This window comes from Desmodus rotundus, chromosome 12 (genome assembly GCF_022682495.2).
Source record: "Desmodus rotundus isolate HL8 chromosome 12, HLdesRot8A.1, whole genome shotgun sequence".
Taxonomy (NCBI): Eukaryota; Metazoa; Chordata; class Mammalia; order Chiroptera; family Phyllostomidae; genus Desmodus; species Desmodus rotundus.
In genome coordinates, this window is record NC_071398.1 from 64,334,699 (window position 1) to 64,362,350 (window position 27,652).

The 27,652-nt window shown below is 50.5% G+C and overlaps 1 protein-coding gene across 1 annotated transcript in view; it reads right to left on the reverse strand.

The window, feature by feature from the left end:
- TSPAN2 (tetraspanin 2) overlaps window positions 1-27,382 on the reverse strand; it is a 40,179-nt gene extending 12,797 nt beyond the window's left edge. Inside the window, exons 1-3 of the mRNA XM_024570666.3 lie at window positions 27,251-27,382; window positions 11,274-11,376; window positions 411-508 (exon numbers count right to left, since the gene is read on the reverse strand). Coding sequence (XP_024426434.2) covers window positions 411-508; window positions 11,274-11,376; window positions 27,251-27,319 — 270 coding nt within the window. The 5' untranslated portion in view covers window positions 27,320-27,382. The remainder of the gene's footprint in view (window positions 1-410; window positions 509-11,273; window positions 11,377-27,250) is intronic.
- Window positions 27,383-27,652: the final 270 nt, after the last annotated feature.

Sequence of the window (27,652 nt, forward strand, 5' to 3'; positions counted from 1 at the left end):
ACAGAGGCTGCTTGTTAAAATAAGTCACAGGAGGGATGTGTGGTGAAGTTTTGCCCTCGAACAGCAAGGCCTTTTCTCCTCGATAACAGCACTTCCCTGCCTGCAGGAAGCTTTCAGCGGCCTCACTTGCTGTGGTGTTTTTTAAAAAGAACAATCACAATTGTCCCTTTCAATTATTAGACACTTTTCCTCCCCGAACATCTTTACACTACTGACCTCATTCCCCATCCCCCCCCCTCTTTTCCATATGAGGCAGGGACAAAGATAATACTGTTCTTATGCAAGAGGTGGAGAAATGGAGACTCAGGAGAGCATGTGAGCGCCAAGGCCTCTGTGGGCCGGGAAAAGGGCTGGTGCTGGAGGCTGGACGTCGGGATCCCTTCAGACCAACTCCCTGGTGCCCCACTTACAGATCCGAGCACGCACTGCGACTCCCGCATGGCTCCGCAGCACCCGAAGAAGCCCACGGCCATCATCAGGGCCCCTGCGCCGACCAGCACGTAGAGCCCTGCGGGGAACAGGGTGGAGGGGACGCTGAGCGATTGCTCCAGCAGGTGCTGTCCCCGCACGGCTGGCCACCACTGCTCTGCATCTGTGCCCGCAGGGCAGGACCCCAGGCTGTCAGTGATACAGCAGGTGACACCTGCGGAGATCTTGCTGCTCCTTCACTCACCCGATTTAGTCTGCACAAGGTTCCTGAGAAGCAGGGCCGCCACCATCCTCAGTGCACAACGAATACTGAGCTTACCCAGGTGAGGGGACCCGCTCCCAGGACCCTGCCCAGCAAGCACTGGGCCTGGCGTCCATCCCATCCCCTGCCCCTGCTCTCAGCCCTCCCACAGGCCTGCTGTAGGCCGGCCCTTCACCGTCAGACTCCCATCGTCCCCGGAAGGTGGGTTCACTACCACTGGTGTGAACTCGATGACAGGCGTCAGGAGGGTCAGGAGCTACCACGGGGGCAGAGACGCCACCCACAGCTCCCCGGAGCCCCTTACCGCCCATGGTCCTGTGGACTGAGGCCTGTCTCAGCTCTGAGAGGCTGCAAGGACACAGTGGGAGGGAAAGGCCGTGCGTGGGCTGGCCGGGCACAGATGGGGAAGCAGGGAGAGGGGGGGACGAGAGAGGGGCTTTTGGTTAAGAGGGGAGGACAGGGCGATCAGGCAATGTGGTTTTGTGTGAACCACCAACTTTGGAGACGACACCACACACAGTGGACACCGTGAGGCTGTGCTACAAGAACAGCCGTGGGGGGGGAGGTAATATACACCAAATAAAGCTCTTATTAATATGCCATTAACTCCATTGATTAAGGCCTCATTTTCTCCAGGCACTGTTTTGAGCATCTAGCACAGATTTATTCATTGAATCTTCAGAAGCAGGTACCGTTATTATCTCCATTTTGTTAAGACAGAGGAGTTGTCTAAAAGGTTAAACCATTTGCCCAGGCTCACAGAGCTGGGTAAAAATAGCCATCTGCCTTCACAGCCGGCTCATGGTCATTTTCCTATCTGGCCTCTCCAGCAATAGTAGCAGCCTTGACTCGGGTGGGAATGTCTCATACTACCTAAGTCAGGCCACGGGAACAGTTCTCACAGAGAAGGAAAAGGGCAGAGATGTTCCTGTTCTGAGAGAACGAAAGCCAAGTCTTTCCTTATTTCCTCCTCTGATCCTGAGATAAGTTGGAACACAATACAAGGCCTGGCACTTGACTTGCTTAGAAAAATGCCAGTCACCTCTATTTTATTTTTGCATTTTATTCATATGAGTCACTTGGAAACCACTCCCAGTCTGAGCAAGGGTGGGGAGCTGGGTGCCGCCTCTGTGGGGAAACCCTGAGCCTGGCCTGCAGGTGCCTCCGGGGCCCCTCTGGGTGCCTCCCGTGGTTTGTGGGCAGATCCGACCTGCGCCCTGACAGAGGTGGGTGGGGCCCAGGTTGCCCTGCTTCCTGCTCGGAGCCTCCTCTGGGCCGGGGATGCCCTAGGCTCCGTACCCCTGGGGCAGGTACTTATTTATTTCCAGCTCTGCTGGCCCTGCCACTTCCTCCCTCTCCTTTCCTCTAAAACAGCAATTTCGTGGGGAATGAATGTGGGAATGAGAGAAACGATATTTAAATAATACTACTATTGGCCCCACTGCCTAAACACCATATGGTTTTTAAAAATAAAGTTTTCAAACCTCTTCCATTTCTATCATCTCTGGCTCCTCAGAACAGCCCCAAATGCAAGGCAAGTGTTACATTTCTGTTTTACTAATGAGGTCAAGGAAGTGAGAAGGCAACAGGCAGGACGCAGAGGCCTGGAGCCCGGTTCCCACCCCACGGAAACAGGCTGCAGGGCAGCCACATACCACCCTACTCAGTCAGTTCCCTCGCAGAATGGCTGGTGGGTGGACACCTTACTGTATTGATTTCCTGCTTACAACGTTCATTGCCTCCCCACCATTCGGCTCAGGGCCACAGCCCAGGGACCCGCCCCCTCTGGGTCCTTATCCATCCATCACTCCAGCCACACAGGGGATTCACGGGGTCTAATCTGGCTCTTTTCCGCTGTGTGCATTTGCAGGTTCTCGTATGTGTCTTCCTCTGTAGATGACAAGTCCACAAATAAGCCTTATCATCCTACCTAGAATATGCCCAGCACAGGGCAGAATTCTCAGTCGGTGTTGCTGGACGTGAGAATTAAGAGAGAGCAAATCAGAAGCTCACCTTCCGGACAGGCTGTCTGCCACAGCTCATTGTGGCTTCGCCATACACGCTGGAAATACATCCCAGCAGATGTCCAAGAAGCCACCACAGGGCTGGGCTCTCCCAAGGTCAAGTAGATGAGAAGGGGCCCCAGAGAGTCGAATATAGGGAGGAGGGGTGTTCCTGAGGAGGCCAGGGCACCCCCCCTGGGAGCGAGTGCACTCAGTCCCTCGGGCAGCAGTCCCTGCCCTTTGGAAAAAATGAGCTCCCCACGCACATGCGCTCGTTTGTACAATATTCCATCCTTTGGCTACCAGAACCCAAACTCACAGCAATATACGCTGCGACTGGCCCTGGAACGGCCGGCAGCTCCAACCCCTGAGGCCTCTCCTTAGCGAACCTTGGTGTGTATTTGGGCCACAGGGCTCAGCCCACACCCAAGAGCCCTGTTGGTTGGAGCTGAAGGGAAAATCCGAAGACAAGTGGCAAAATCCCTGGGCCTGCTGAATCCAGTTCCCAAATCTAGTTATAAGACTGCACACACCCATGGCTTCTAAGGGTACCTTAACCTTTTCTGATCTGGCCCCTAAAAGAGCTGTTGAATGGATGAATACATTGACTGAGTGTCACATTTGAATTCCTAGATGGCTCTGTGGAGCCCTCTCCCTCCCACAACAGCCTGTGTGACAACTGTCTGACCTACTTCCCAATTCCCCATGCTTTCCGAGTCCTAGTTCCCTTGACTTGAAAAAAGAAACCACTTTGAAATTGCATTTTTATTACCACTGAGCCTTGAGATGCCCGTGATCCCAGGGACAGGCTACCGGGAATTGCTGACAATTCCATCACTTGTTTCTTAGGTTTCAGATTCTTCTTTTAAAGTTAGAAGCATCTTTTCAGTTGACACAGAAAGGAGATGCAGCAACCTCCTCGAAGCCTTGTCTGCATTGACTCAGTTGACAATGGCCCTCGCTTTTACTGACTGGCTAGTGGATGGCATGGTCCTCAGTTTCAATGGCTTTGTGGCAGCAGATGGGGTTACATACATGGCTAATGACTATTTTTCATCTAAAAATCTTTTTCTATGCCTCTTCAACTCTCCCTCCCTCCCACTTGCCCAGGACACACATAATTATATGCGTGTCTAGAATAGTGGATGGGACTTAGTTTATGGGGAAGGTAAAGGTCTTGGGTTCTCTCTCCTAAACAACAGCTGTCAGGTATTGAGTCGTGCAACACAGAGTGTAACCACTGCCACTTCCTGTGCCTTGGCCTGCTCAGTGCAGCCCCTGGACAGTGCAGTGGACAGGACCTGCCACTCAAGAAGACAAGCAGGGGTGTTAGCCATTCTCTCGTTCTCACCGCCTGGCATCTAACCCCCTCCTGCAGCCTTCCATCTTGTGTTCGCTCCTGCGTCCCACAGGGTGACTCCCTCCTCAGCCTGCCCTCATTACAGTAATAACCACAGTGGATATTTATTCAGGGCTCATTACACAGCAGGTACTGTGTGTAAGTATATTTGTATGTTAAATCATCTCCTGCTCCCATCGCCCTACGAGGTTTGGAGAAGGATTTGTATTTCACAGCTGTGGAGTCTGAGACACAGAGAAGTTAGGTAATTTCCCTCAGACTGAACAGCGAGTGAGGGGCAAACTGGACCTGTGCCTGGGGTGGGGGGCTGGGGGGGTGACTGCACAGTGCGCGCCCTCCCTCCTGTGCTGCACTTTCCGTAGGAGCTCCGAAGAGCGGCAACTCTCTCAGCTCGAAATCTGTTAATTTTGTAATTTATAAATGGCAAGGAAAAAAGCTTGGGCGGGGGGTGTCTACCCTTGATGATTTGTGGGTTTTCCTGTAGAAGTACAGAGCTGGGGCCAGAAATCCAGGCCTGCCAACTGCGGCTCTGGGTAAACCTCTCATTCCTCAGTTTTGTTATCTGCACTATGTCCTTAGTGATCTACTCTAACTTCTTGTTAAAGTGCTTAGGAGACGTCCCAACGACATCAGCTATAGCCCGTCTCTGTTATGCAGCTACCACGACACTCGGGTACAACTGAAAACCCAGAAGTAGAAAAGAAGTAGAAAACACCAGAGTGAGTCAGAGTGTTTAAAAAGACAAGCCAGCCCCTCAGCGTGCAGCCCTGGGCTGCCTTCCTTACACGGCATCTGGCTACAGTGCGAGCCAGGGTCCTCAGCTCAGGATTCAGGGAGAGGCAGCTCCTCAGCCAGGGACCCTGCAGAGCCAAGCGGCTGCTGCTTGTGTGGGCAACCCCTCTGTGGAACAACCTGCTAACGTCCTCTGCTCAGACATGACTTCATGTGCTTGAGCCTGCCAAGGGCTGAGGGCATCACTCCCCAGAAGCACCCCTGGGGAGATGACCCCTGAGGGGTCTGTCCCTCAGGGAGGCAGCCCCAGACAGAGATGGTAACGGGAGGCCAGAGGGGCAGGTTAGTGGAATTTGGAAGACCCTGGGGGCTGCTCCCAAGAGTTCCCTGAGAGCTGGAAGCAGAGATGGTGTAGGAAACAGCAGGTCACCCAAGTCTCTCTTGCCACCGGCCCCACCCTGGCCAGGTTCTCCTTTCTCCACGTCAGCAACCAGGGCACCCAGACTGGCCTCCAGGCCTCGGGAAGGGGCAGCGGGCAGCGGTCTGTCTAACTGCCTCACTGCCCGTCCTCATTCCCAACCCCCTCACGGCTGGATCCACTCAGCCCATCCCTTGGTGGTGAAGTCATGCCCAGGCCTTTATCCCAAGAAGTGACCCTCTGTCCATCAGCAAAGAGGAAGAAACGAGGGTCCCAGAAAGGGAAGCACCCCCCACCCCCCAAGATGGAAGGATTTCTCCTACAGTATATGGTGGTGATCTGCCCCAGGGGGCTGGACCATGTGTCTTCAGGAGGTCCCTCTGGGAGACGGGGCCCTAGGTCCTGAGCCCCTATTTGACTATGCCAAGCTTGTCCACAAGCACTTTTTAACAAAGGGGCGATAAGAGTTAATGGGTTGATTGTTCTGGAACCTATTCTGAAAAGAAAACACCCAGATCAGTGAACAGTACCCTGTGACCCGAAGTGAGGTTTTCCCAAAACCAGGCCTGCTTCTTTTTCAAAGTCCTGTAACCTCACACTGTTTGCTCTGCAAGGCCATAAATTGTATCCTGGTGTATTTTTCTTCTTGTTTTATTGCTACAGAGCAGGTATCTTTCTTATTTGGAAAATTATTTATTGAGGAAGGAAATAACAATTTCTATGAACATGTATACTGCTTGATTTCTTTATATTATAAGGAGAATTTGAAGTGGAGAAAAGGTCCACTTCTGATTTCACATGGACAGGCACAGGCCTGGGCATCAGCAGTCACCACGAAGAGCTGGGGATCCACGGCTGACTGACAGCCCCCTGTGGCTTGCCCGTCTGGCCCCTAGTCTCCTTATTTCTGCCTGGTGCTAAGATTCTATGGCAACCCATCGTCCTGAACTTGGAGCACGGACCACAGGTGCCTTCACCACCAGCTACTCAAGGGCTGACTTGCAGAGGGGAGGTGTGGCTGACAAGGGAGAATGAGGGTGAGCAAACCCACATCCTGTCCCAGGCCACCAAACACAAGCAAGAGGGACTCAGGCCCGCAGTGTGGATTGTCGTTTTCCCACCCAGAGTTCACTTCCTCTTCCTCTCCATGAGAGGAGCGAACTCCGGTGACTCTCAGTCCCTGTGGTTTGAGTGGGCCGAATGGCTCCAGCTCCGAGGCAGGGGTGAGGCTTCAGCCCATGAGACCACCCCGACCAGCTGGCCGCAATGACTGGCTTGGGAACGAGCACAGGACCCCAGATTGCCAACGAGAGGCAGGTGGCTCGGGACTTGGCTTGGACTTTTGTTGCCAGAGGTGCTCGGGTGGTGCCACCTGGAGCGGCAGGCAGCCGTTTTATTGAGTGTAGAGGGAACCTGCCCAGAATGGAGCCAAAGGAAAGCAGAGCTCAGAGATGGCAGTGGACTGGATCCAATTGCATCTCCTGTGTCCCAGAGACCAGTGCCGGTCCTGGACTTTTCAGTTATGTGAGTCAAGAAATTTCTGTTTTGCTCAAGGTGGTTTGAGTCAAGTGTCCGTGATCTGTGGTGAGAAAAGTCCTAAAGACATGTCCATAAAGATACGACGTTTCTTGCACACCAGCAGTTCACGTTGCTTTAGGTTAGAAAATGGGATCAGGATGTTTGTCTGGAGCTGGTTGACCCCCGCTCAGCACAGGACCCTCCTGAATGGACACGCACCCCGTTTCGATTTCGCCCCATTAGGGGTACATTAAGTACCGTTGAAGAGGTGAGTTCACTTTCATTCATCGGAGCCTCTCCGATTTATCAAATCGTCAGAAAGGTTTTCTTAGGCGGGACCCGAATCTCCACCTGTGGTCGTGCTTTTCACACGTTGTTGCTGGAGCAGAGCGGACAGAGGCTGCTCCCTGGGCTGGCTTCGGGCTTGCACCCCCCTGTCACCCCCTGTTCACACGTGTGCCCTCTCTCTGGTTGAACAGGACGCTTATGAGTGTAATAACCCAGGTTCCCATCTAAAAGTCGTGACTTGCCACAGCTGGCCTTGTTTCTGTTACTGATGGCATTTGTTGTTCTGATTCCTTCTGTTGCTGACTTTAATGATGCTTGATAGTAGTGTTTAATCATGTTTCTCGTCTCTGTTCCTTTCATCACAATTCCTATGCAGCCATCAGGGGTCACGCCCTTATGCCTGACTGCAGCAGCGGCCTAGCTAGTTCTTTTCTTTTTCTTTTTTATTGAATTTACTGGGGTGACATTGGTTAATAAAACTATACAGGTTTCAGGTGCACAATTCCATAACACATCACCTGTATATTGTACTGTGTGTTCACCACCCCAAGTCAAGTCTCCTCCCATCACCATTTATCCCCCTGTACCCTCTCCTACTCAATCTAGAGTGTTCTTTTCTGTTCTGTGACTCCCCTCTCATTCTGTTGCTGCCGGAATAATCTCTTGAAAATTGCAGTGAGATCATACCTCCCCCAAACCCTACATTAGTCTTCTACTCCTCAGCAAATTAACTAACCCAAACATTCAAAGCCCTGTATGCTTGTCCTCCCTCCCTCCCCAGCATCTGTAGTCTTACCTCCCACCACGCCCCAGCCCTGTACATGCCACGGAGAGAGCTCTGCCCAGCCGGGCTGCTAGCCACTGTCCCACAGACCGGCCGTGTGTCATCTCGCCCTATAACCTCTGCAGTCCTCATTCTTCGTCCTCTCCACTGACCGCAGTCTGCTCTTTCACACCTGGCTCAGCTCCTTCTTGCCACACCAGTTTCCAGAGACCCTGATGCTCCCACTGCGAATGCCACCTCGTTGGCATCTAGTCACACAGTCGTTTCTATTTAAATAGCTATGTCCGTGAGTCTCTTCAAATAGATGGCAGGTTACGTGGGGCAAGTCCCGGGTTCTCATACTTTTTTGTGTGACCGCAGAGCCCAGGACTCTAGATGCTGGCTGATGTACCCATGGGTAGGTTCTATTTTTTCCCAAACAGAGGAGCCTACAGAAAAAAAAAATTGGAAAGAGTAGAGGCACCCCTGCTTGAATGCATAACCAAAATCCCCAAATTAAAATAACCATGGAGAGATTTTTAGACAGCCAGGCATTCATTACCATTTGAAGGGAGGCAGCCTCTCGCGTTTTTCACACAACCTAGGATTTCATGGTGTTTTAAAATGGGTTTTCTTTACTGTGGCTGAACATTTTCAGTTCAAGCTCAGAAATCACATTACAGAGATTTAAGTCTTTCAATCTCAAGCTTGGTGGTGTGGTGGCTGGTGTTAGGCACTTAGCTGTTCCAAAAACCCGAAAGAGAATGTCTGACTGTAACTGAACGGGCGGATGTTTCCCACGTTTTGGTTCTAACCGAGGTGGACTCCTCCCCATGCACCCTAGGGCGGAATGCAGCTCTGGGTGGAAAGTCTTGGGAGTCACACCTGAGGACTGAGACACACAGCATTCGAAGAGCAGACAGACACCCTCAACGCCAACATGCCTGAATTTTAGGAGCAAAGGACAGCCGCAGTTTTCGGGGACCGACCTCATGTTAGGACATCAAGTAACGGAAGCCATAGCCGGGAGAGAATGATGTTCACCTTAAGCAGCAGTTTTGAATGGCTGGGAGGAGCCAGGTTAAGAAGACTCCCCCACAGGAGCATCCCGAACAATCAGCCAGACTTGCCCCAGACCAGGGAGAGGATGAGAGCTGCCTGCCGTCGCCTTGCCGTGCTGACTCAGAGTCCTGAGCTGGGCTCTCCCTGACTCAGGCTCCCTGGAACCGCTCTGTCCTCCCAGGCCCAGCTCAAGCGCCCCTCCACCAGAGGCTTGCCCCGCCAGCCCGCAGTGTTCCCTCTCACGCTTAATTCAGTGGTCGTGTCTGTGCCACTCACTGGCACTTAACACAAGCTGGAGTCTCTTGTCTGCTACTGATTGTGGTGTGTGTCCTATATGTCTGGAGAGGCGTGAACCCAAGAAAACCAGATTAAACTTTGCTGTGGTCAATCCAGTGGGCAACGAGTGTGACCATGCTAAGGTGGAATTAGAAATCACAGGAAAAGTGATGAAACAAGCAGGTCCTGGAATATCAGCAGAATGAGGGAAGATCCATTCCTCTGCCTGCCCCAAACCGCTCCTGTGTGTCCCTGGGATGAGCTGGAAGGTTCCTGGGGATGGGGCTGGCTGAGGACAGGCTGAGCTTGGGCCGGGGGCACTCAGGGTCTGCTCTGGGTGAGGGGAATGCTTCTGAGGAGGTTTTCAGAGCCAGCAGTTCCTCAAGGAAGAAAGAATATGCTAAATATGCATGTGAGATTTTGGATGGAAGGGTGGATACCCCCTGGAAACTGTGTGGGTGGAAAGAAAGAGCATTTCAGGGTTAAGTAGGATGGCAAATTCCTCTGCTTCTTCCTTGTAACAAAACCCTGATTTGGTCTAAGTGTCAGAGACACTTTTGTCTGGGGAGCCTGGGCCCTTTTCCAGGCCCAGAGTGACTCCGATTAGTCAGAGGCAGTCATAGTAATTCTCCTCTTGGCCTTGACGGCTAAGGTATGAACTCCCAGTGCGATCCTGGCCAACCAGCTGCAAGGGGAAGTCTGCTGGGGACTCCTGACAAAGGTTTTATTCATTCCTAAAAAGGGCCACATGAGGTGAACCTTCCTTTTTTCTCCTTTGGATGCTGCTGTATGAGGGTATGATGCTTGGAACCACAGCAGCTATTTTGTAATCCTGAGGGGACACGTTTGATGTTGTCCCATGGGTGGCGAGTAGAAACCTGAAAAACAACCCTGAGCCAAATCTGAAGACGCCCCATCTCCACACTCCTTTTACCACATCTCATCAATTTTACATTTGAGCGTTTCTGAAATTAGGATGCATGTTTTATGATACGTTAGTTAAAGTGGCAGAATTTCTTTTCTTAGTGGAAGTTAAAATAATTGAGTACTGACAAAAGACTGAATCTAAGATTTGATAAAACGTGGGTTCCTTATTGTCACCCATCTTTTAGTGGGCTTTCTGTTGCAGGAGGGAACGGGGTGGGAAGGTGATGGGAAGAGGTGGTAACACAGATGGCAGTGGCCCTCACAAGGATGTCCCTGGCTTTCAGTGGGGCCTGGACACTGGTCCCTCCTGGGAAATAGCTCTGCTCTTCTTGGGGTTTGGAACAAATGATCTCTGCAGGATCCTGCTTCACCCCAAGCACAGAGGTCACCATAAGCAACTGAAGTGTATACACTATGGCTGCGTGGATCTAAAAGCAGCCGGTCACACAGGGCCACCCCTGTACTGAGCACCATCTTGGGCATTTTGAAATCTAGAGCCTAGGGGCACGTAACTGTAGAATGAGAAAAAGCCACAGAGGAGGACTAGAAGCAGATGGAGAGAGGGCTCTGAACCCGGGGGAAATGCTCAGCCCCAACTTATCATGTTGTCTCAGAATGGGAGGCTGCACCCTCCCTGACACCCCTCACCCCATACTACAGCTGTGGGGAGGCGGGTTGTTGCCCCTCCCCCACTGAGGCCTCTCCCAGGCAGCCCTGCCCTCCCTCCCCAGCCCTCTGCAGTCCCTGGTCACGGAAGGAGGTTAGCACCTCCAAACCCTGAAATGTGTCCTCATTTTGAATTATGTTTCTCTCAGAGTCTGTGGGCACCCCAAACGGAAGACTGAGTAACCAGCTAGGGCACACCCCCTTCACTGGGTGGGGGGCGCAGAATGGAGTTTCTAAGTCTTTGGAAATGAATTATAGTCACATTCTTTTCTTGAAGTGGCTGAAAGAAGCACTGTGGGCCAGTCTTCTGCACGGGTCTTTCTTGATTGTGGAGAGCAGAGGGGTGAACCGAACCGTGTGAGGGGCAGGCAGGGGAGGGGGGCAGGGCCCTCCCCGACCTGGATCCCATCTCCCCACCGCAGGAGAAGGGGGTTCTTCAGGGGCTCAGGCTTCTCTCGATCTCTTTCCCTCTGTCCGTTCTGGTCCCCTTCCCAGCAGTCCAGGGACAGGTCTGCCCTAAGCCTCCAGGGCAGCCCAAGCTAAAACTTAGGGAAGCTAATGTCACTCACCCATGTAGAAGTACTCTGGGGACTTGTCCTCCGAGGAGAAATCCTTCATGGTGCCGCCGAATCGAAACCACAGTCCAAAAGCGATGACAGCTGACCCTGCCAGCTGAAAGTGAATGCCAGAGCTTTAAAAGGAATGGAAGGGGAGCGTGTGTGCAGCCCAGGAGCGAGCCAGGGGCCCAGGACACTGGGGCTGGAAGGCCACAGACTTCCCATTTCACTGGGGTGGGGGTGGGGGTGACATGAAGTGCTCAGAGCCCCCAGGTCCCTGACGTGATATTAGAATTGGAGTTCCTGATTCCAAGTGCAGCATTTCCCCCGTCTGGCTGGCTGCCCTGGGTTATGGGGCATACACAGCTCTGTGCAGCCTGGAAGGCATCTCAAAAAGAATGTTCCATGGCTTCAAATACTTCTTTCCAGCCCCTTGTTGCCTGCAAGGTTTTTTTTGGAGAAATCAGCTGACATCCTAATGGGCACCCCTTTGTAGGTAACTTTCTCCTTTCCCCTTGCATCATGAAAGGCAAGGACCTACATCCAGGATGACTCTATCCAGCAAAGCTTTCATTTAAAATGGAAGGGCAGATAAAGTGCTTCCCAGATAAGGTCAAGTTAAAGGAGTTCATCATCACCAAGCCATTATTATAGGAAACATTGAAGGGACTTATCTAAGAAAAAGAAGATCAAAAATATGAACAGTAAAATGATAGCAAACTCACAACTATCAACAAATGAACCTAAAAGAAAAGAAAAACAATGAAAATAAGAACTAAGCAAACAGCCAGAACAGGAACAGAATCAGAGAAATGGACATCACATGGAGGGATTCCAGTGGGGAGGGGGAAGGGAGGAATGGGGGGGGGAAAGGTACAGGGAAGAAGCAGCATAATTAGTAGGCATAAAATAGATGGGGGGAGATAAAAAAAGGTGTAGGAAACAGAGAACTCAAAGAACTTATATGTACAACCCATGGACATGAACTAAGGGGGGGGGAATGCTGGAGGGTTGGGGGTGCAGGGCAGAGGGGGGATAAAGGGGGAAAATTGGGAAAACTGAAATAGCATAATCAATAAAAAATACTTAAAAGAAAAAGAACTTTCCAGTAACGGTCCCCCTGGAAGGCATCTGTGCCCTGCCTTACTGTCCCTTGCAGGGCATTTTGGACCTCCTGACCAATACCACAGTGAGAGGGGACTGTGTTTCAGATGCTGGGTCACCAAGAGCAAGATGAACTCCAAGACCTGGGGGGAACCCGCCTCTCTGAACTGGAAGCAAACACACCCACCTCAGACCTGCCCACACCTCATGAGCGCCCTGGGCAGAGCCCAGCGAGAAAGCTGTTTTAGAGGCATCTGGAAACCTCCCTTCCCTCCCCCGGGGCCTCCACGGTCACTGCACTGCCCTGGGGATGGTTTTGCAGGCAGGGAGGGAGCTTGACCATTTTTTTCTTTGGTTGCTATTTTGAGTTTCCATGGAAAGTGAGAAAGGAAAAAATAATTTTCTGAAGAAGTATGGTCTGTGCGCCGTGCAGCTCACGGTGAGGCTGAGTGGCTGGTGCGGGCAGTGGCCGGGCAGGCTGGCAGGGGTCGAGCCTCGTCTGCTTCCCCTCGGCCACTCTGAGGGCTTCATGAGGCTGAGCAGCAAAGCTGGGAGTCCTTTTCTGCCACCACAGGACTGTCGTGACTGCCGGCCAGCAGGCTGCAGCCCCAGCGTCCCCTCTGTCCACCAAACGCTCATCTTGAGTTGCATAGCATCAGTTGATCTGCCAACGTTCCCTGGGCACCTTCTGGACTCAAGGCACCAGGGGACAGGAAGCAAAGATGTAAAAATAGCCTTCCCGCGTTTCTGCACACCCCTCCAGTCGGTGTTGGGCTGCCCTGGCCGATCGCCAGACGCACAGGGCAGAGGCTGCCACTGCCCTGGAAGGAAGACAGGACACGGTCCACGACACAGATGTTGAGTAGGAAAAATGACATTGAGGTCAGGAGCCTGCACAGCCCTCGGTCCAGGGGGCCCGTCTATCTGTGGGGCTGTTTGTAAAGCCTGGTACTACCCTTTGGGGTTCCCTGGCTGGAGTTATATGAGGGCTTTGTCCTTCACCCTCTGTCCCCACAAGGCTGAGCCCCTCTGTGGCCAGGCCTTTTGGCGCAGCATGACTTCAGCCAGGAGGAGCCGGAGCGACAGTCCTACCAGCTGGAGTCTCTAATGTGGAATAACTAAGTGTTTCCAGGGCTCAGAGGAGAGCACTAACTGGATAATGTGAGAGCGACAGTTGAAGGAACTGGGCTCAACCAGCTTGAAGAGATTTTTGCATTTTTAAAAAAGGGTAGCATGGCATGGAAAAATATTGAAAGAAATCATGCTAAAACATTAACAATATCTTCGAAGGGTGGGATTACATGTGACTTTTTCTTTTCACTATATTTTCTAAGTTTTCTGTATGAAGCATACATTAGTCTTATGAGTTTTAAAATGTTTTTTTTTTTAAAGCATGCTATGGGTCCTGGCCAGTGTGGCTGGCTCAGTTGGTTGGAGCATCATCCTGTAACTGAAGGGTTGCGGGTTCGATTCCGGGTTGGGGCACATGCCTAGGTTGCAATTCCATCTCCAGTCTGGGTGCATACAGCCAGTCTGGGTGCATACCGGAGGCAACCAATCAATGCTTCTCTCTTGCATTGACCTTTCTCTCCCTTTCTCTCTTCCTCCTCCTCTCTCTGAAAGCAATGAAAAATGTCCACAGGTGAGGATTAAAAAAAAAAGCATGATATGGTAGTTTGTTCAATCAAGACAAAGTGGGGAGAATTTTCTTGGGTCATGCCTAGTTTGGGAGGAAACCAACTTCAAGGTCATTGCTGTTTCAGGTGCAGGAAAGACAGTGATACCCTTGGGAAAGCACCGTCCTGGGAGTGTGGGATCCTGCCTGGGGCGGGTGTGCCCAGCAGAGCCTCAGAGGCGCCCCTGCCCTCCCGTCTCTGTGGCAACTTGATGGAAAGACAGTTTCCAAGTGCAAAGTGAAATCTGTTGACAGAGGCGTCAGGCCAAGGCTTGCAGCCACCGAGCAGACTGTGGAGGAGGTGACTGGTCCCCGGGACACCCTACATGTGGCCACATTTCTGGCATCTCTGTACACAAACTCTAATTTATAGCTGTCTGGATCATCCTCCCAGATGGAATACATTTGCCCGCTGCTGGCACAGACGTGTTTGATGCATAATGGAAAATTAAAAGAGAGGTTGCAATTTAAAGCCACGGGACAATGAGAAAATATCTGCACTTTGCTTATCCACGCCCCCTCAACCCCAAACCACACGGGTTTCCTCCTAAGTCAAGGAAACTGTGGCTTAGCTGAACGTCATCACTGAGCGGAGGGAATCCTCCTGCCTGCAGCTGCTTGCTGTGCCCTGGACACTGGGGGCGGACCTGGCCAGGCCTGGGCTGCTTGCGACAACAGTGGTCACTGCTTTGGAAAGTGGCATCAACAGAGATGTGTCGCCAAAGAAGCCCTTTCTAACTTGCGGTTCCTCTAGGGCTCTTGAATGACTCTCTGTCTGCTGGGCTTTGGTTGCTCTACTAGAAATTATTTGAAAAAGACTCACACCAAGACTAGCCCAGGTAAGAACAAGGTGAACAAGTCCACTGCCATTGAGTCCCATTGCTCTATGTGTCCCACACCCTGGGAAAGAAGGTTTATGGAATGAACTGCGTGAAGCCTGCAGTCCCCTCGACTCCTAAATTTTAACCCTTCTGCTCGAAGCCCTCCAGCCTCCACCCCATGCTTCCTTTGCCTGGTAATTGTCACCAGTAATATTGTTGTTTTTCTAGGAACGGGCTTTTTCCATGCAGCCGCAGGAGTTGGGCTTGGATGTTAATCACTTTATAAACATTTATTGAACATCTACTGTGAACTGGGAGCCAAGGACTCATAGGTAAGGAAGACCTGGTTCCTCCTCTGGAGGATCTCAGGGGCTCACGGAGAGCTGAGTCCCACTGGGTGGCCCAGGAGGGACACTCACCCTGCAGGTAAAGACTCAGTCACAGAACGGGCCCGTCAGAAGATGTCAGATTATCACTGTTCATGTCATCATTTCTTTTCTGAGCACCCACTGTGCATCAGGCTCTCAGAAAGTGTGATCAAACCGGAGTTTGAGGGCAAAATTGTGCCCGATATTGAAAAAGAGGAAAGCAGTAAAATAGAAAAAAAAAGATGAAAACATAGCAGTGAACGGGACAAGGACACATCAATCCATAGCATTAGCTAGGGGCTCACTAGATACAATTATATTATGCGTTTCCATGGGCAAGTTATTTCAGTAGCTAACTTTATATAAGTTGCGAATTATAAGCATATGTTTTTAGAGAAGACAGTTTGTGTTCTAAAACTAAAGTAGGGGAGGAGAGGACACAGACCTGATTAGAAAGCATTTAAAGCAAACTGGTGGACAAGAAGTTTCCTCTAAGAAATGGCTACCTGCCCTGGCTGGTGAGGCTTAGTGGTTTGAGTGCCGGCCTGTGAATCAAAAGGTTGCCAGTTTGATTCCCAGGCAGGGCACGTGCCTGGGCTGTGGGCCAGATGCTTCTCTCCCTCTCTCCCTTCCTTCCCTTCTTTCTAGAAATGAAAAAAAAAAAAAAAGCAGAAATAAGTCATTTAGCAAGAAGCAGAACTTGTTAATGGATTTCAGTTTTATTTTACTGTACTCTATTTATACTTTCCTGGGATTGCTGATGAAATGCTCTATCTTAAGGACATATATTTTTCACTTAAAAAAGTTTCATAAATCACAAACATGGTTCTTTGGATGGCACTAAGTTGGAGGGATGCAGTTCAAAGATACAAAAATGCAAATATTATTGCCCAGACCTCCTGTCCACCCAGCTTCCCCCACCCACCCGCAGCACACCCACCCCCAGGGAGGCTGGCCAGCGCTGACCTCAAAGAGCAAACACATGCTGCTCTGCTTTCTGATGGCAGCCCAGCTGAAAGGTCCCCTTGGGTAGAAAGCATCACTGGGGGAAGCTCTCAGACAGCACTTGCTTTTACCTCGATGGGAGACACAATGAATTGTCCCGAGATGCTCTAGTCACACAATTTCAGTTCTTTCTCCTACTTGCAGCCACTGCGCCAGCTTAGAAAGCTCCCCTCCCTGCCCACCTCGCTCACACCCACGCAGACAGAGTTCTCAGTTCAGATGTCACTTCCTCTGTGATGCGTACCTGGCTTAGGGTACGTGCCTTCCCCCCTGTGTCCTATAAGCATTTCTGTAATTTTTTAAATTAAGTCTTGAGCTGCGAGAGGGCAGAGACAGGGTCTGTGTTGCTGGCCCCGAGCGCCGGCCATGCTGCCTTGGACAGCAGGCTCCCAACAGGCACCTGCTAAGTCAATGAATGGAGGGCTGTGGACTCAGTTGTGCCTGCCCTTCAGGTTCCTGTGTTTCAGTCCTAACCCCCTAGGAGATGGTATCTGGAGGTGGGGCTTTAGGAGATGATAAGTTTTGGATGCGGTCATGAGGGCAGAGCCCTCAAGATGGGATCAGTGCTCTTATATTTCTCTCATGCCTCCTCCTCTTTCACCCCTCCCCCTCTCTCCCTCTGACACAAGAGCAGGCAGCCATCTGTGAGCCAGAAAGAGGGCTCTCACCAGGAACCAAACCAGCTGAGCACCTTGATCTTGGACTTAAAGCCTCCATGACCGTGAGAAATACCTTCCTGTTGTTTAAGCCACCCAATGAATGGTATTTATTTTCTTAATGGCAACGGGACCTCAGACAGGCTGATAGGAGTGATTTCTAACAACCTTCCTCACAGCTCTTCAAGGGGACACCTTGCAAAGTACGGTTGCAAATTCATTTGCACCCGGGAAACACTGCACAGACCACTCGGAAGGTGCTGTGTGAACACACTGTTGAATATACTCAGCAAAAAGACTTTCCCACAGAAACGCAAAACAAATTAGAGCGTGTAGTGTCAGTTCAGTGCTTCCTAAGCCTGCGAGGACGTGTGCTTCGCATCATACGTGGACACAGAGAATGAACCTATGCACGCCTTTTACAGGCAGAAGCACATGAACATTTAGTACAATTACCGCAGCACACACGGAGCACCTAGATGGAAGAACGAACAGTCAATACTGTCTTCTGCTTCTCCAGGGTGAATACCATGTGCATACACGACCCAATCACTTGCGCTCTCCTCTTTGGGATGAGGGTACACAGAGTTGGAAATGACACGTCAATCCTACAGTTTCCACTAAAAGCTCCGAAGTTAATGCAACACTCTTGGTGGCAATCGTCCTCCCCGACGGAGTCGTGTAGCAGGTCCCAGTGCCTGTGCAGGTGCACGCAGCTTTCTGATACCCCGAGGGTGGTGCAGTTGCATCCTTTTAGCGGCCATAAGGCAGGAGCGCATTTGCTCTGGAAGATGATACTAATTTTCTTGAAGAGGAAAGCCAGCTCCCAGCATTTTCATCTTACTCTGCCGTGGAAGCAAGGCAAGGATTCCGACAGCATGTTATCAAAATCAAGGATTTTGTCAAGAAATACAAGAGCCAAATGCCATAAGACATTCGTGCAAACCTGCTTGGAGGAGCCTGGCTGCCCTGTCGCAGCCTCGGACTGGTGAGGTGGGACCAGGCACCCTGGCAGCGCGTGATGAGACGGCTGTTAGCTGGCAATGCGCTGGTTAGATACCCATGTTTCTGATTCCCTACGATTCCCTCCTAGTAATTTCCTAGGAACAAGCCCATGCTGAGAAATCCCTCAAAGACTTCCTCAGGTAGGGACTTATTTATAAACCAATCAGTGCTTCACAGATGGGAGGGGTCAGCACTCCAAACCACGACAGAATCTGGAGTGTTCTATGCATCCTGGAAAGAACATCAGGCTATGTGTTTGTGCTGAATGGCCCGTCTTCTGTTCAGGTTGTTGTAAACAAGTGTCCCCAACCTCCGGGCTGTGGACCGCTACTGGTCCAGGCCTGTTAGGAACTGGGCCACACAGCAGGAGGTGAGCTTGCATGTAATGTACTTGAATCATCCTGAAACCATTCCCCCCACCCCAGTCCATGGAAAAATTGTCTTCCACAAAACCAGTCCCCGGTGCCAAAAAGGTTGGGAACTACTGGTTATAAACTTGACTTGCATGGGTCAAGTGACATTGCTAGGAGGCAGAAAAGGGGTGCTGGGGGGACACCAAGCTCAGGGGAAGGAAACTAAGCTGATGTAAAGCTTGCTGTGAATGATAAAGCAGAAAACTTAAATATAAGTAGTGGGAAGTGAGTTGTATTTATTCCATGGTTATATGTAATGCTTTTTCTCTCAAGAAATATAGGGAAAGTGGCTGGTGAGGAGAGAGCAGCAAGAATGAGGAGAAAAAAAATGATAGATGTCTAGTTTTCATATAGCAAAAGAAATATCATGGCCTACAGTTAATGATCCCAGTGAGCAGATGGCTTCATCAAGTGGAGAGCAAATACACAGGGGACTGAAATCTCATCCACCCAGGCACCCAAGCGACTTAAACCCCATGTCTGCCTTCCCTCACCCAGGGGACGAGCTCCAGGGGGACAGTAATGGCCTTTTGTATGTTTCCCCGACTTCCTCCTTGCAGCATGCAGCTGGCTCTTGTCCCAGGTTCACTCCCTCAGTAAACACTTACCTGAGGGCTACACTGACTACCGTAACATCTCATCTGTATCGAGCTTTATGTCAACAAAGACAGGACATTAAAAAATACTTATGTTGTATCCTAATATCTTTCAAGATAGTCTGAGAGAACGACTCGAGCAGATAAACAGGATTCTTAAATGTCAAGCAGTAACAAGGACCACACCCAGTTTTAGTTATCACAGAGAGACAAAGGAAGAAAAAAATGTGTTTCAGTAGAACTCAGGTTAGATTGGAACAAGTGAAAACTCTTTGTTTATTAAAAAGTTAGCTTGGATGGAATCCAGTAAAAATCATGAAAGGCTAGCTTGGTGTTCCAAACAGATTTTTCTTAACAGCAGTTTCACCAGAAATCTTAGTGGTCCTGAAGGCAGGGAGCGCCTGGCCACACAGGGGATTGGACGGATCTGAGCGCACACAGGAGAGCAGGGGGGGGTGCTTCCTGGATGAGCGGCAACAGCTTCCAAGGCCCCTGTCCCTGCCCCACTGGGGGGCTTTGCCAGCCCTGCCAGATTCTCCAGTTTACTAGCTGACTTTCCCTGTTATGATGGGGAGGATAAGGCCTGGCACGCACTTTGGAACATTTGCCAACTGCTCTTCTAGAAAATGTTACCTCTTCTGAGCTCAGACTGAGTAACGATGCCTTTAGACAGGATAATAGCAGAAGCATCCACATGTACAGCGTTGTGGTGTTGAGTGGCTGTAGTGGATCAACACGGGGCCCTAGCCCTGCTGGGTTGGCATCAGGCTCTGCCATTTACTAGTCTGTGGTCTTGGACAAGTCACGTAATCTCTCTCATCCTCAGCTTCCTCAACTGCAAAGTGGAGGTAATAATAGTGCCTCCCTAAGGAGATGAAATGAATTCACATTGCACACTCAGAACAGTGAGTGCCCGGCCCTTAGTGTTGTTATGATGGTAGGTTCCCTGATGTTACATTCAGACTGAAACTTAACCCTACCCTAGAGAGGAAATACCACTCCCACGACGGTAAGAACTTAGCCCTCTACTGCCTTCCTCTACTAACTCTGGTGTTAGGTCCACACTCCTTCCATGACAGCTGAAATTCCCTGAATTTTCTAAACCTTCTAGTTATGCTGGTGCCTCTTTCCAGAAACTATGTCCCCTCCTTCTCTTTGGTTTTACAGTTTTTACAAGACCCGTAAGAGAAAAATAGGAGAAAACAATTTATGAGCTAAAGAATAACTATATTTAGTCAAGAGCTATTCCATAGAACTTTCTCCAATGGCATAAACATAAGTTTCTCCCTCTGTGTACCCAGTCCTGTAGCCACTAGCCAGCAATGGTTATTGAGCACGTGACATGTGGCTAGTGAGACTTAGGAGATGAACATTGAATTTCTTTTCATGTTAATTCATTTTGGTGGCTTCACGTGGTTAATGGCATGGCCACGATTTTGGAGAGCGCAGGTCCGGACTTCACACGCTCATCAGAGCTCATTCAACCTTCTCTCCCATTAGTCTGCAGACTCGGAGGGGTTAAAACCAGAGTCTGGGGCCACACACAGAAGCCCAGCTGTCACTGGCTGGCTCTGAGTCCCTGGGCAAGTCTCCCTGGGGGTGACAACAACTGAGGGTCACTGTGAGGATAAAATGGGCTTAGGAAAGCTGCCAGCTCATAGCTTCTATTAATATAATGGTAACTATTCTTCTTCAAGTGTTTGCTAATGAAATGAAGTCTCTTCATACACACCCGTTCTCAACTCCCATCTTGCTTTTCCTTGGCCTTAAACTGATCCGGGGTGTTTTATGCATCCCTTTGCACCTACATTTCTGGAATGCGTCAGGACTAAATCCAACACTGGATATAATCTCCTGGTCACAGACTTCCCATTTCCCAAGCTGGTAGCATTTCTCATACTTTACATTCCCCACGCCCTTATAAGTTAACACAGTGAAAAGAACACTGGGTTTTAAATTAGAAGACCAGGCCTGACCGAGTGGCTCAGTTGATTAGAGCATCATCCCATACACCAAAAGGTTGCGGGTCCAATCCCCAGTCAGGGTGCATGCAGGAGGCAACCAGTCAATGTTTCTCTCTGACACCGATGTTTCTCTCTCTCTAAAACAAGAAAAAATCAATAGAAACATATCCTCAAGTGAGGATTAAAAAAAAAAAAAAAAGCGGAAGACCTAGGTGTGGATCTTGGCTTTGCTTCTCTCTAACTAGCTCTTTGGTCTCTGACATCTCACCTACTATGCCTGACTTTCAGCTTCTACATCTGTAAAAGGGGAATAATTCTATTGTTTCACAGGGCTGTTGTGATTCACGATCAAATGGGATAGTGCACATGAAAGCACTTTGTGAACAAACACAACATATGCATTTTATTAGTATTATTAATTTTATCCCCAATTAAATCTGAACAGGATGAAGAAGGTGGGCCCAGGTCCCCTCTCCCCATCTGTACGATGTGCTCTCAGCCCATCTGATATTCTCATCTTACCGGCCTCTTTCTCAGTCCCTTCTCTGTAAATCCTCAGTGACTATGACAGGCGCTACCTCAGTGGGCAGTGCAGCATCACTTGCTTTAGGGGAACAGCCCTGTAGTGATATTAACTGTCAATTTTAAGGTGGTGGATGGAGGTTATGTTCTCTTTTGTCACACACGGTTGGAGACCCAAAGACACTACGCGGGTGATGTTCTAGAGTAACACAGTGAAATGCAAAGGACATTTTGCATTTTGCATAATTCTATAAACCATCGAGTTTTAATGTAAAAAATAAAGCCTTAAAATAATAATGGCGAAGTGATAACTGGAGTTAAGGAAAGCCAGGAGAGCAGGCTAAGAGGAAGGGCTCTCCCTGTGCCATTCAGAAACGAGAGCCACCGGAGGTTCTGGGACCACGTCAGGCCACACACCACTCAGGGGTCTCAGAGTGTGTTCCCTGGACCAACAGCTTCATGGGGGCTTTGAGAAATGAGACCTCCGGAGTCAGAACACGTATTTGAACAAGAGCCCCAAGTGACCTGTATTCACATTAAAGGCTGGGTGACAGTAATCACCAAGATCTTCCCACTGCCACCCACTGGCTTCCCCCTGGCAACGCAGAGGCAGGGCAGGGGACAAACAGTTCCTGTGCTGGGTCAGTGCACACAGCCCCGTTGTGGGGGCCTTGCCGGTGACTGTGAAGCCCCCTCTTGGTGCTGAGGGATGGGAGGAGGAAGCCGCCAGCACAGCACACGCCCTGCCCTCATGGAGCAAAGACTTTACAGAGAGAAAGGTACACGTGTCTCAAGATCAAGGACTGTGTCTTAATCATTTCTGATGCCCAGCCCTTGGCAGGGTGGCGAGCACATGGTAGAGGTCAGCACATGTTTGCCGAGTGACTAACTGCTGAGGAAGGGATCTCTCCTTACGGCTCACACCTTCGATAAGCTCCAGGACTCTTGCCACTTAGCTTGGTGGGTTAGACCTGGGGTGCCTGTTTCCCAGTTCCCTTTACCTTTATGAACCTCTTGGATTCTGGAGTCTACTTTCCCCCTTGTGCTTCCAGTGTTTAAATACGACTGCCACTAATATCGTACGTTGAGTCTATATTTGCTACTTTAAACATATTTACTGATCTGCACTAAGACCATAGATTGTTGTTGGTACTTGAACATGTCCATTTTATGGGTGAGGTAACTGAGGCTCAAAGAGACCGAACAACTTGCTAACCAAGCTCCCCTCGCAAGTAAATAGTACAGCCAGGAACAGCCCCCGGCGGTGCGCTGCCAGTGTCCACCTTGCAGGCTCTGAATTCCTAGAAATGATTTGCCACCTGCCTAGACCTGCCTCAGGTCTACCAGATGACTGGAACTAGAGCTCCAGCCTCTGCAGACTGGACCCTGTCGGCGAGTCCTTGCCCCTCCCAACACCCGGCCCTCTCGTCCACATTAGGGGAGACTTGCCACTGCCACTCTCTTCCCACCTTGACGGAAATCAGAAATAAGGACTATCCTGCAACAAGGCCAAGGGAATTCCTATCTGCCTTCCGGGGTAGTGTAGCTTTTGAGTGGACCCCAAAGAATACCTTCTTCAGGTACTTTTTAAACCAGTCTTTCCTTGCATGTAGGAGCTCTGAAGTTATTGTTTGAAAGAAATATGGGGAAGAGGAGGAGGCAACCTCTGTAAGCTTCAGGAGACTCAACCGTCTTTCACTCCTACGGCCACGTGACACTGTCTTTCCTAACAGCACCTGTCAGGCATCACTCAGTGAAACCCCCAAGCTGCATTAATCATGGTAAGAGGGAAAGAAGGTGACTTCAAACAAGCCATATATGGCATCTGACTTTCAACAATGAACAGTCCTGCTTCCTGTTGGTGGGTAGTTTGAACGCACAGCACAATGATAGGAAAACGCTTAAAATACAACAATAAACCAAGGGATAAACAGTGCCGAGGTTTTTCTTTAAGCCAACATCTGTGGCTGGATGGACTGCGGTGTGTTATTTCTATTGCTATGCAACGGAGGAAAAACTGAAGGTGCTTTCAGTGAAAGGCATGGGAATATGCTAGGCCATCTGATTGTAGTGTCCGGATTTAGGCCTGACAGATGTTGGGAAGGGTTTCTTTCATGTCAGACACCAACCATGACAACAGAAATTAACTTAGGGAAGGTGCAAGGCTAGGCTTTACTTTTGTTGTGTAAAATTCAATGGTGCATCCAGCCAGTGGCCCTGGGCCAGGGAGTGCTGTGCCTGCCTTGGCAGGATCTAGTTAAATGTTTACAAAACCAGAGGCACAGCCTAAGGAAATGTAAACCAACCTGCCAGAAGGAGGTTGCAAATCAATTTGTCAAATTGCGGATCGCAAAACATACCCCAACCCTGCCTCTGTGCCTGCCTTCTGGTGAGTTCCTGACAGGAAGGGAGCGCTGTTGCAGAGCGGGGGACCAGATACCTCAGAAGGGCAGGTGCCCGGGCATCTAAGGGTGTGCGTAAACATTACACTGAAGTCCCAGCTAAAGCCTATCCTTCCAGGGAAACTGTCCCCCGCCCTCGCCCCCTCCCCACACTTCCCACGAACTCCTCTAACCAGGAAAAAACAACTTCAGAAGCCAGGGTGGGGCTTTTCTGGAAAAGGGTTCCCTCAGTTACAGTGGAGGTAGGTATCTAGGTAATTTACCCCAAACAGTCGTTTTCCCCTGAATCATTAGCTGTCTGGTTCAGTTAGCCCCTTTCCCTTTGGTTGTGCAGTATAGACTCGGGAAAGCTGCCTATGGCAGCTGCTATTGCGAGACCCTTGGGACCCCTCCCCCTGGGAACTGGGAGACAGGAAGGCCCCATATTCCCCTCCTGGGCTCAGTCTGTGCAAACACAGAACAAATCAGTAAGTAATGAGCAGAAAGAGAAGGTCTCAGTCCTCCAGATAAAGGTAAGAATTGACTGTCTGTGCAAACTGAGAAGGCCATTTGTACCAAGCCCTCTAACCTGCACATTCATTTATTCATTCTACAGACATTTATCGAGTGCCTCCCATGTGCTGGGCACTTTTCTAGACACGCAGCCACAAATAGAATGGGAAGAAAAATCCCTCCTCTCAGAATGTTCTAAGTTCTAGTGGGGAACATCCACAAACCCAGATTAAGAAGATAATGTATAGTTATCCTAAAATGAAGACAAACTGCATGTCACTTGGCAAATACACAGAATTTCCCAACATTAAGAGATTAGGGAAAGAGAGCTAACTTTTACTGAATGCTTCCTATGTGCCAGGCAGTCAATAATAATACTTTTCGAGCACTTACTGTATACTAGGCCCATAGGCAGGTGCGCTCAGATACTTTCCCTATTTCCTTTTAATCTTCTCAACAATTCTGTTACCCTAATTGTGCAGATGGGAAACAGAGGACCGGAAGTCGGAATAAGTTGCTTAAGTGCACCTCACTTGGGGTCTCTGCACATAAGCCCGACCCATCGTCGCATGGTGGTCACACGTGCCCTTGCTCTGCTCCTCTGCTGGTGGGCAGTGTCACCCCCTCGTCTCTGTACACAAGCATCCTCTAGGTCCCTTGGTTCAGCTTACATGTCCCCTTCTTCAGGAGAACTGTCCCGACTCCTCATTACCGCTGTGGACCTTTTGCTAATCTCCTTCATTCGATCATGTAAGTGAAAGGCGGTGTCTAACTCTGCTAGACTCTCAGACATCGCTTCCTTCCTACTTCCCTTACTGACTTTCTGGTCAGAGGTGTGAAATTTGTCACTCGATTTTACACTGTCCATTTTGTTTGTTGTTTTTCTATGTGCACTGGTCTCACTTCCTCAACTAGATTGGCAGCTTAGAGAACAGTGCTTTATATTTGTAAATTACATATATATTTATATTTATAAGTATAAATCATCTTTATAATGCCTATTTAATAATTGTTTAACAGAGTGGCTCTCAAAGGAGCATGAATCAGAATTATCTGGAAGACCGTTAAAATAGCTGACTGGGTCCCTCCCCCAGCGTTTCGGATTCAGCAGCCCTGGAATGGGTTGAAAATGTGTATTTCTGACAAGTTCCCAGGGATGCTGATGCTGCTGGTCCAGGAAACCACAGGTTAGGAGTGTAATGTGCCACAGGGCTTAGCAGCAAGCAGGCTGAGTCTGAGTCACTACTCACTAGCTGTGTGACCTTGGGCAAGCTCCCATTTGAGCCTCTGTTTCCTCATCTGTAAAAACGGGGATAATAATAGTGTGCACATTAGGAGTGTTGTGAGGATTAAGTGTGATAATGAATGCAGTGTGCATAGTACTGTCCCTGACACATTGAAAACATTCAATAATGCCTCCCATTATCCCTGGAAAGGCTGGCACAATGTCAGGCACTAAACAGGCACCAAACCAAGCCTTCTCAGGCTCATATAGAACTCCTTTCGAATTTGTAAGCAGTGAGAGTGAAGGGTGTCACTGAAGCATGACACTTATAATGCACAGCTTTTGAAATTAAGCCAGGCTATTCAAAAGCACAGCGTAGAGGCCTTTAGAAATACCCCTCCCTGTAGTATGCTGGGCGGAAATGCCTAGGCGTACAAAAGCCATGCATATTTTTAAAATTCAGGGGCTGTCTTTGGGCTACTTTCTTCACACCTTGATGATGTGATGAAGGATGCTGAAGATGGCAAGTTGGCCTCTGAGAGCTTGAGTTGCTGGAGTCATCCAGGCATCTGGGCTAATGGATTGGCAGACACAAGCAGAGCCCATCATTCAATAATTAATTAGCTGCAGTCACAGGAAGACAACCTCCCCAGAGCAACCATCTCCTCCTGGTTAGGTGGTTAGGACAACCGCCACCTCCTCCATCCCAGTTGTTTCAAAGCACCCAGGGCCCTGCCGCTCCCTCCTGGCTCTAAGAACTTCTTCACCCAAAGCAAGATCTGTATTTTCCTTCTGGGTCTCTCTGAGCAGTTACACTGGCTGGCATTCTCTTAGGAAGCCCAAGAAGGGATGTGCAAACCAGACAATTTTCAGACCTTGTCCCACAGCCCTTTAGGGCTTGAGATGGTGTATCTAGGGAACTAGGGATGGTCTAGCCCTAGTCTTGTCCCAGTAATATAGGAGACAGGGGTCATGGCTCTGTCTCTCAGTGGACCACTAGTCCCGAGAATGTTGTTCATTCAATGCAAAGTTGAATGAGATCATCCCTGGGAGCATTAGTATGGAGCAGAGGCTGCGTTTTGGGGGTTGGGGGAGATGCTGCCGCCCCTCCCTTCCGCCGGTCCCCTTTAGAGAAGAGCATCACCGCCTCTTGTCATTCAGCGGGACCTCTCCCTAATACTCATAAAAAGGACGACCCTCTCCCCCTCCTATACCATTTTCTCTCCTACCCCCAATTTCTGGCACAAAACCATCACAGCCCCCCTGCAAGTGTGTGGACTCACGGGGGCACCACCTCCGGCAGCCCCAGTGCAGGGAGGGTCTCCTCTCCCAACGCCCTGGCCAGGCCCGGGCTCCAGTGGGGAGGAGAGCGAGAAGGGGGTGTGTGCACGGCTGGAGGGGAGCCGAACCCCCAGGAGGCGAGGAGAGGCCAACGTCTCCGCACCTGGAGTCACCAGCTGCGAGACGAAAACCCAGGCGGGGAGGTTCCTCAAAGGGAAGAGCCCACGGTGTCTCCCCCTTCTCACCATTTCTCCTTGCTCAGTGTCTCTCTTACCATTCTCTCCTTCTCCATCCCTCTTCTCCCTCTTTGTCTGCCTTTTTCTCACCTCCGCCGTTTGGAACACCCTGCCTTCTCCTGGAGCCCGGCTAGGACGCCGCGGCGATCAGAGCCCTGGGGTCACCGGCCCCGCGTCCCCACCCGGCCCCCTCCCTGCCCGGCCCTCTTGGCTACCAGTCTCACCCAGAATAGCAGGTTGAAGCCGAGCAGCAGGTACTTGATGCACCGAAGGCCCCCGCGGAAGCGCCCCATGCTGCAGCCCCAGCGGCGGGATCGAGAGTTCCCAGGCCGGCTATTGAGTGCCGGGAGCGGCGGGAGCCGGCCGGGTGGGGGTGGAGCGCTAGGGGCCGGGGGCGGGGCCTATGGGGGCGGGGCTGAGGCGGGGCCTGCAGAGGGCGGGCGAGCCCCAGCAGGGGGCGTTAGAGGTCTCCAGTAGGACCCCGAGCGGAGACTGGCGGGGGTTGGGACGCCGTCGGGGTCAGTGGGAGCACGTCCCCACTCTCCCCCGGAACCAAGGACCTTCTTTACTCCAGATGCCAGGTGACGTGCTCCGCTGGCGCCCCGCTCCCGGTGGTTATCCGAGCA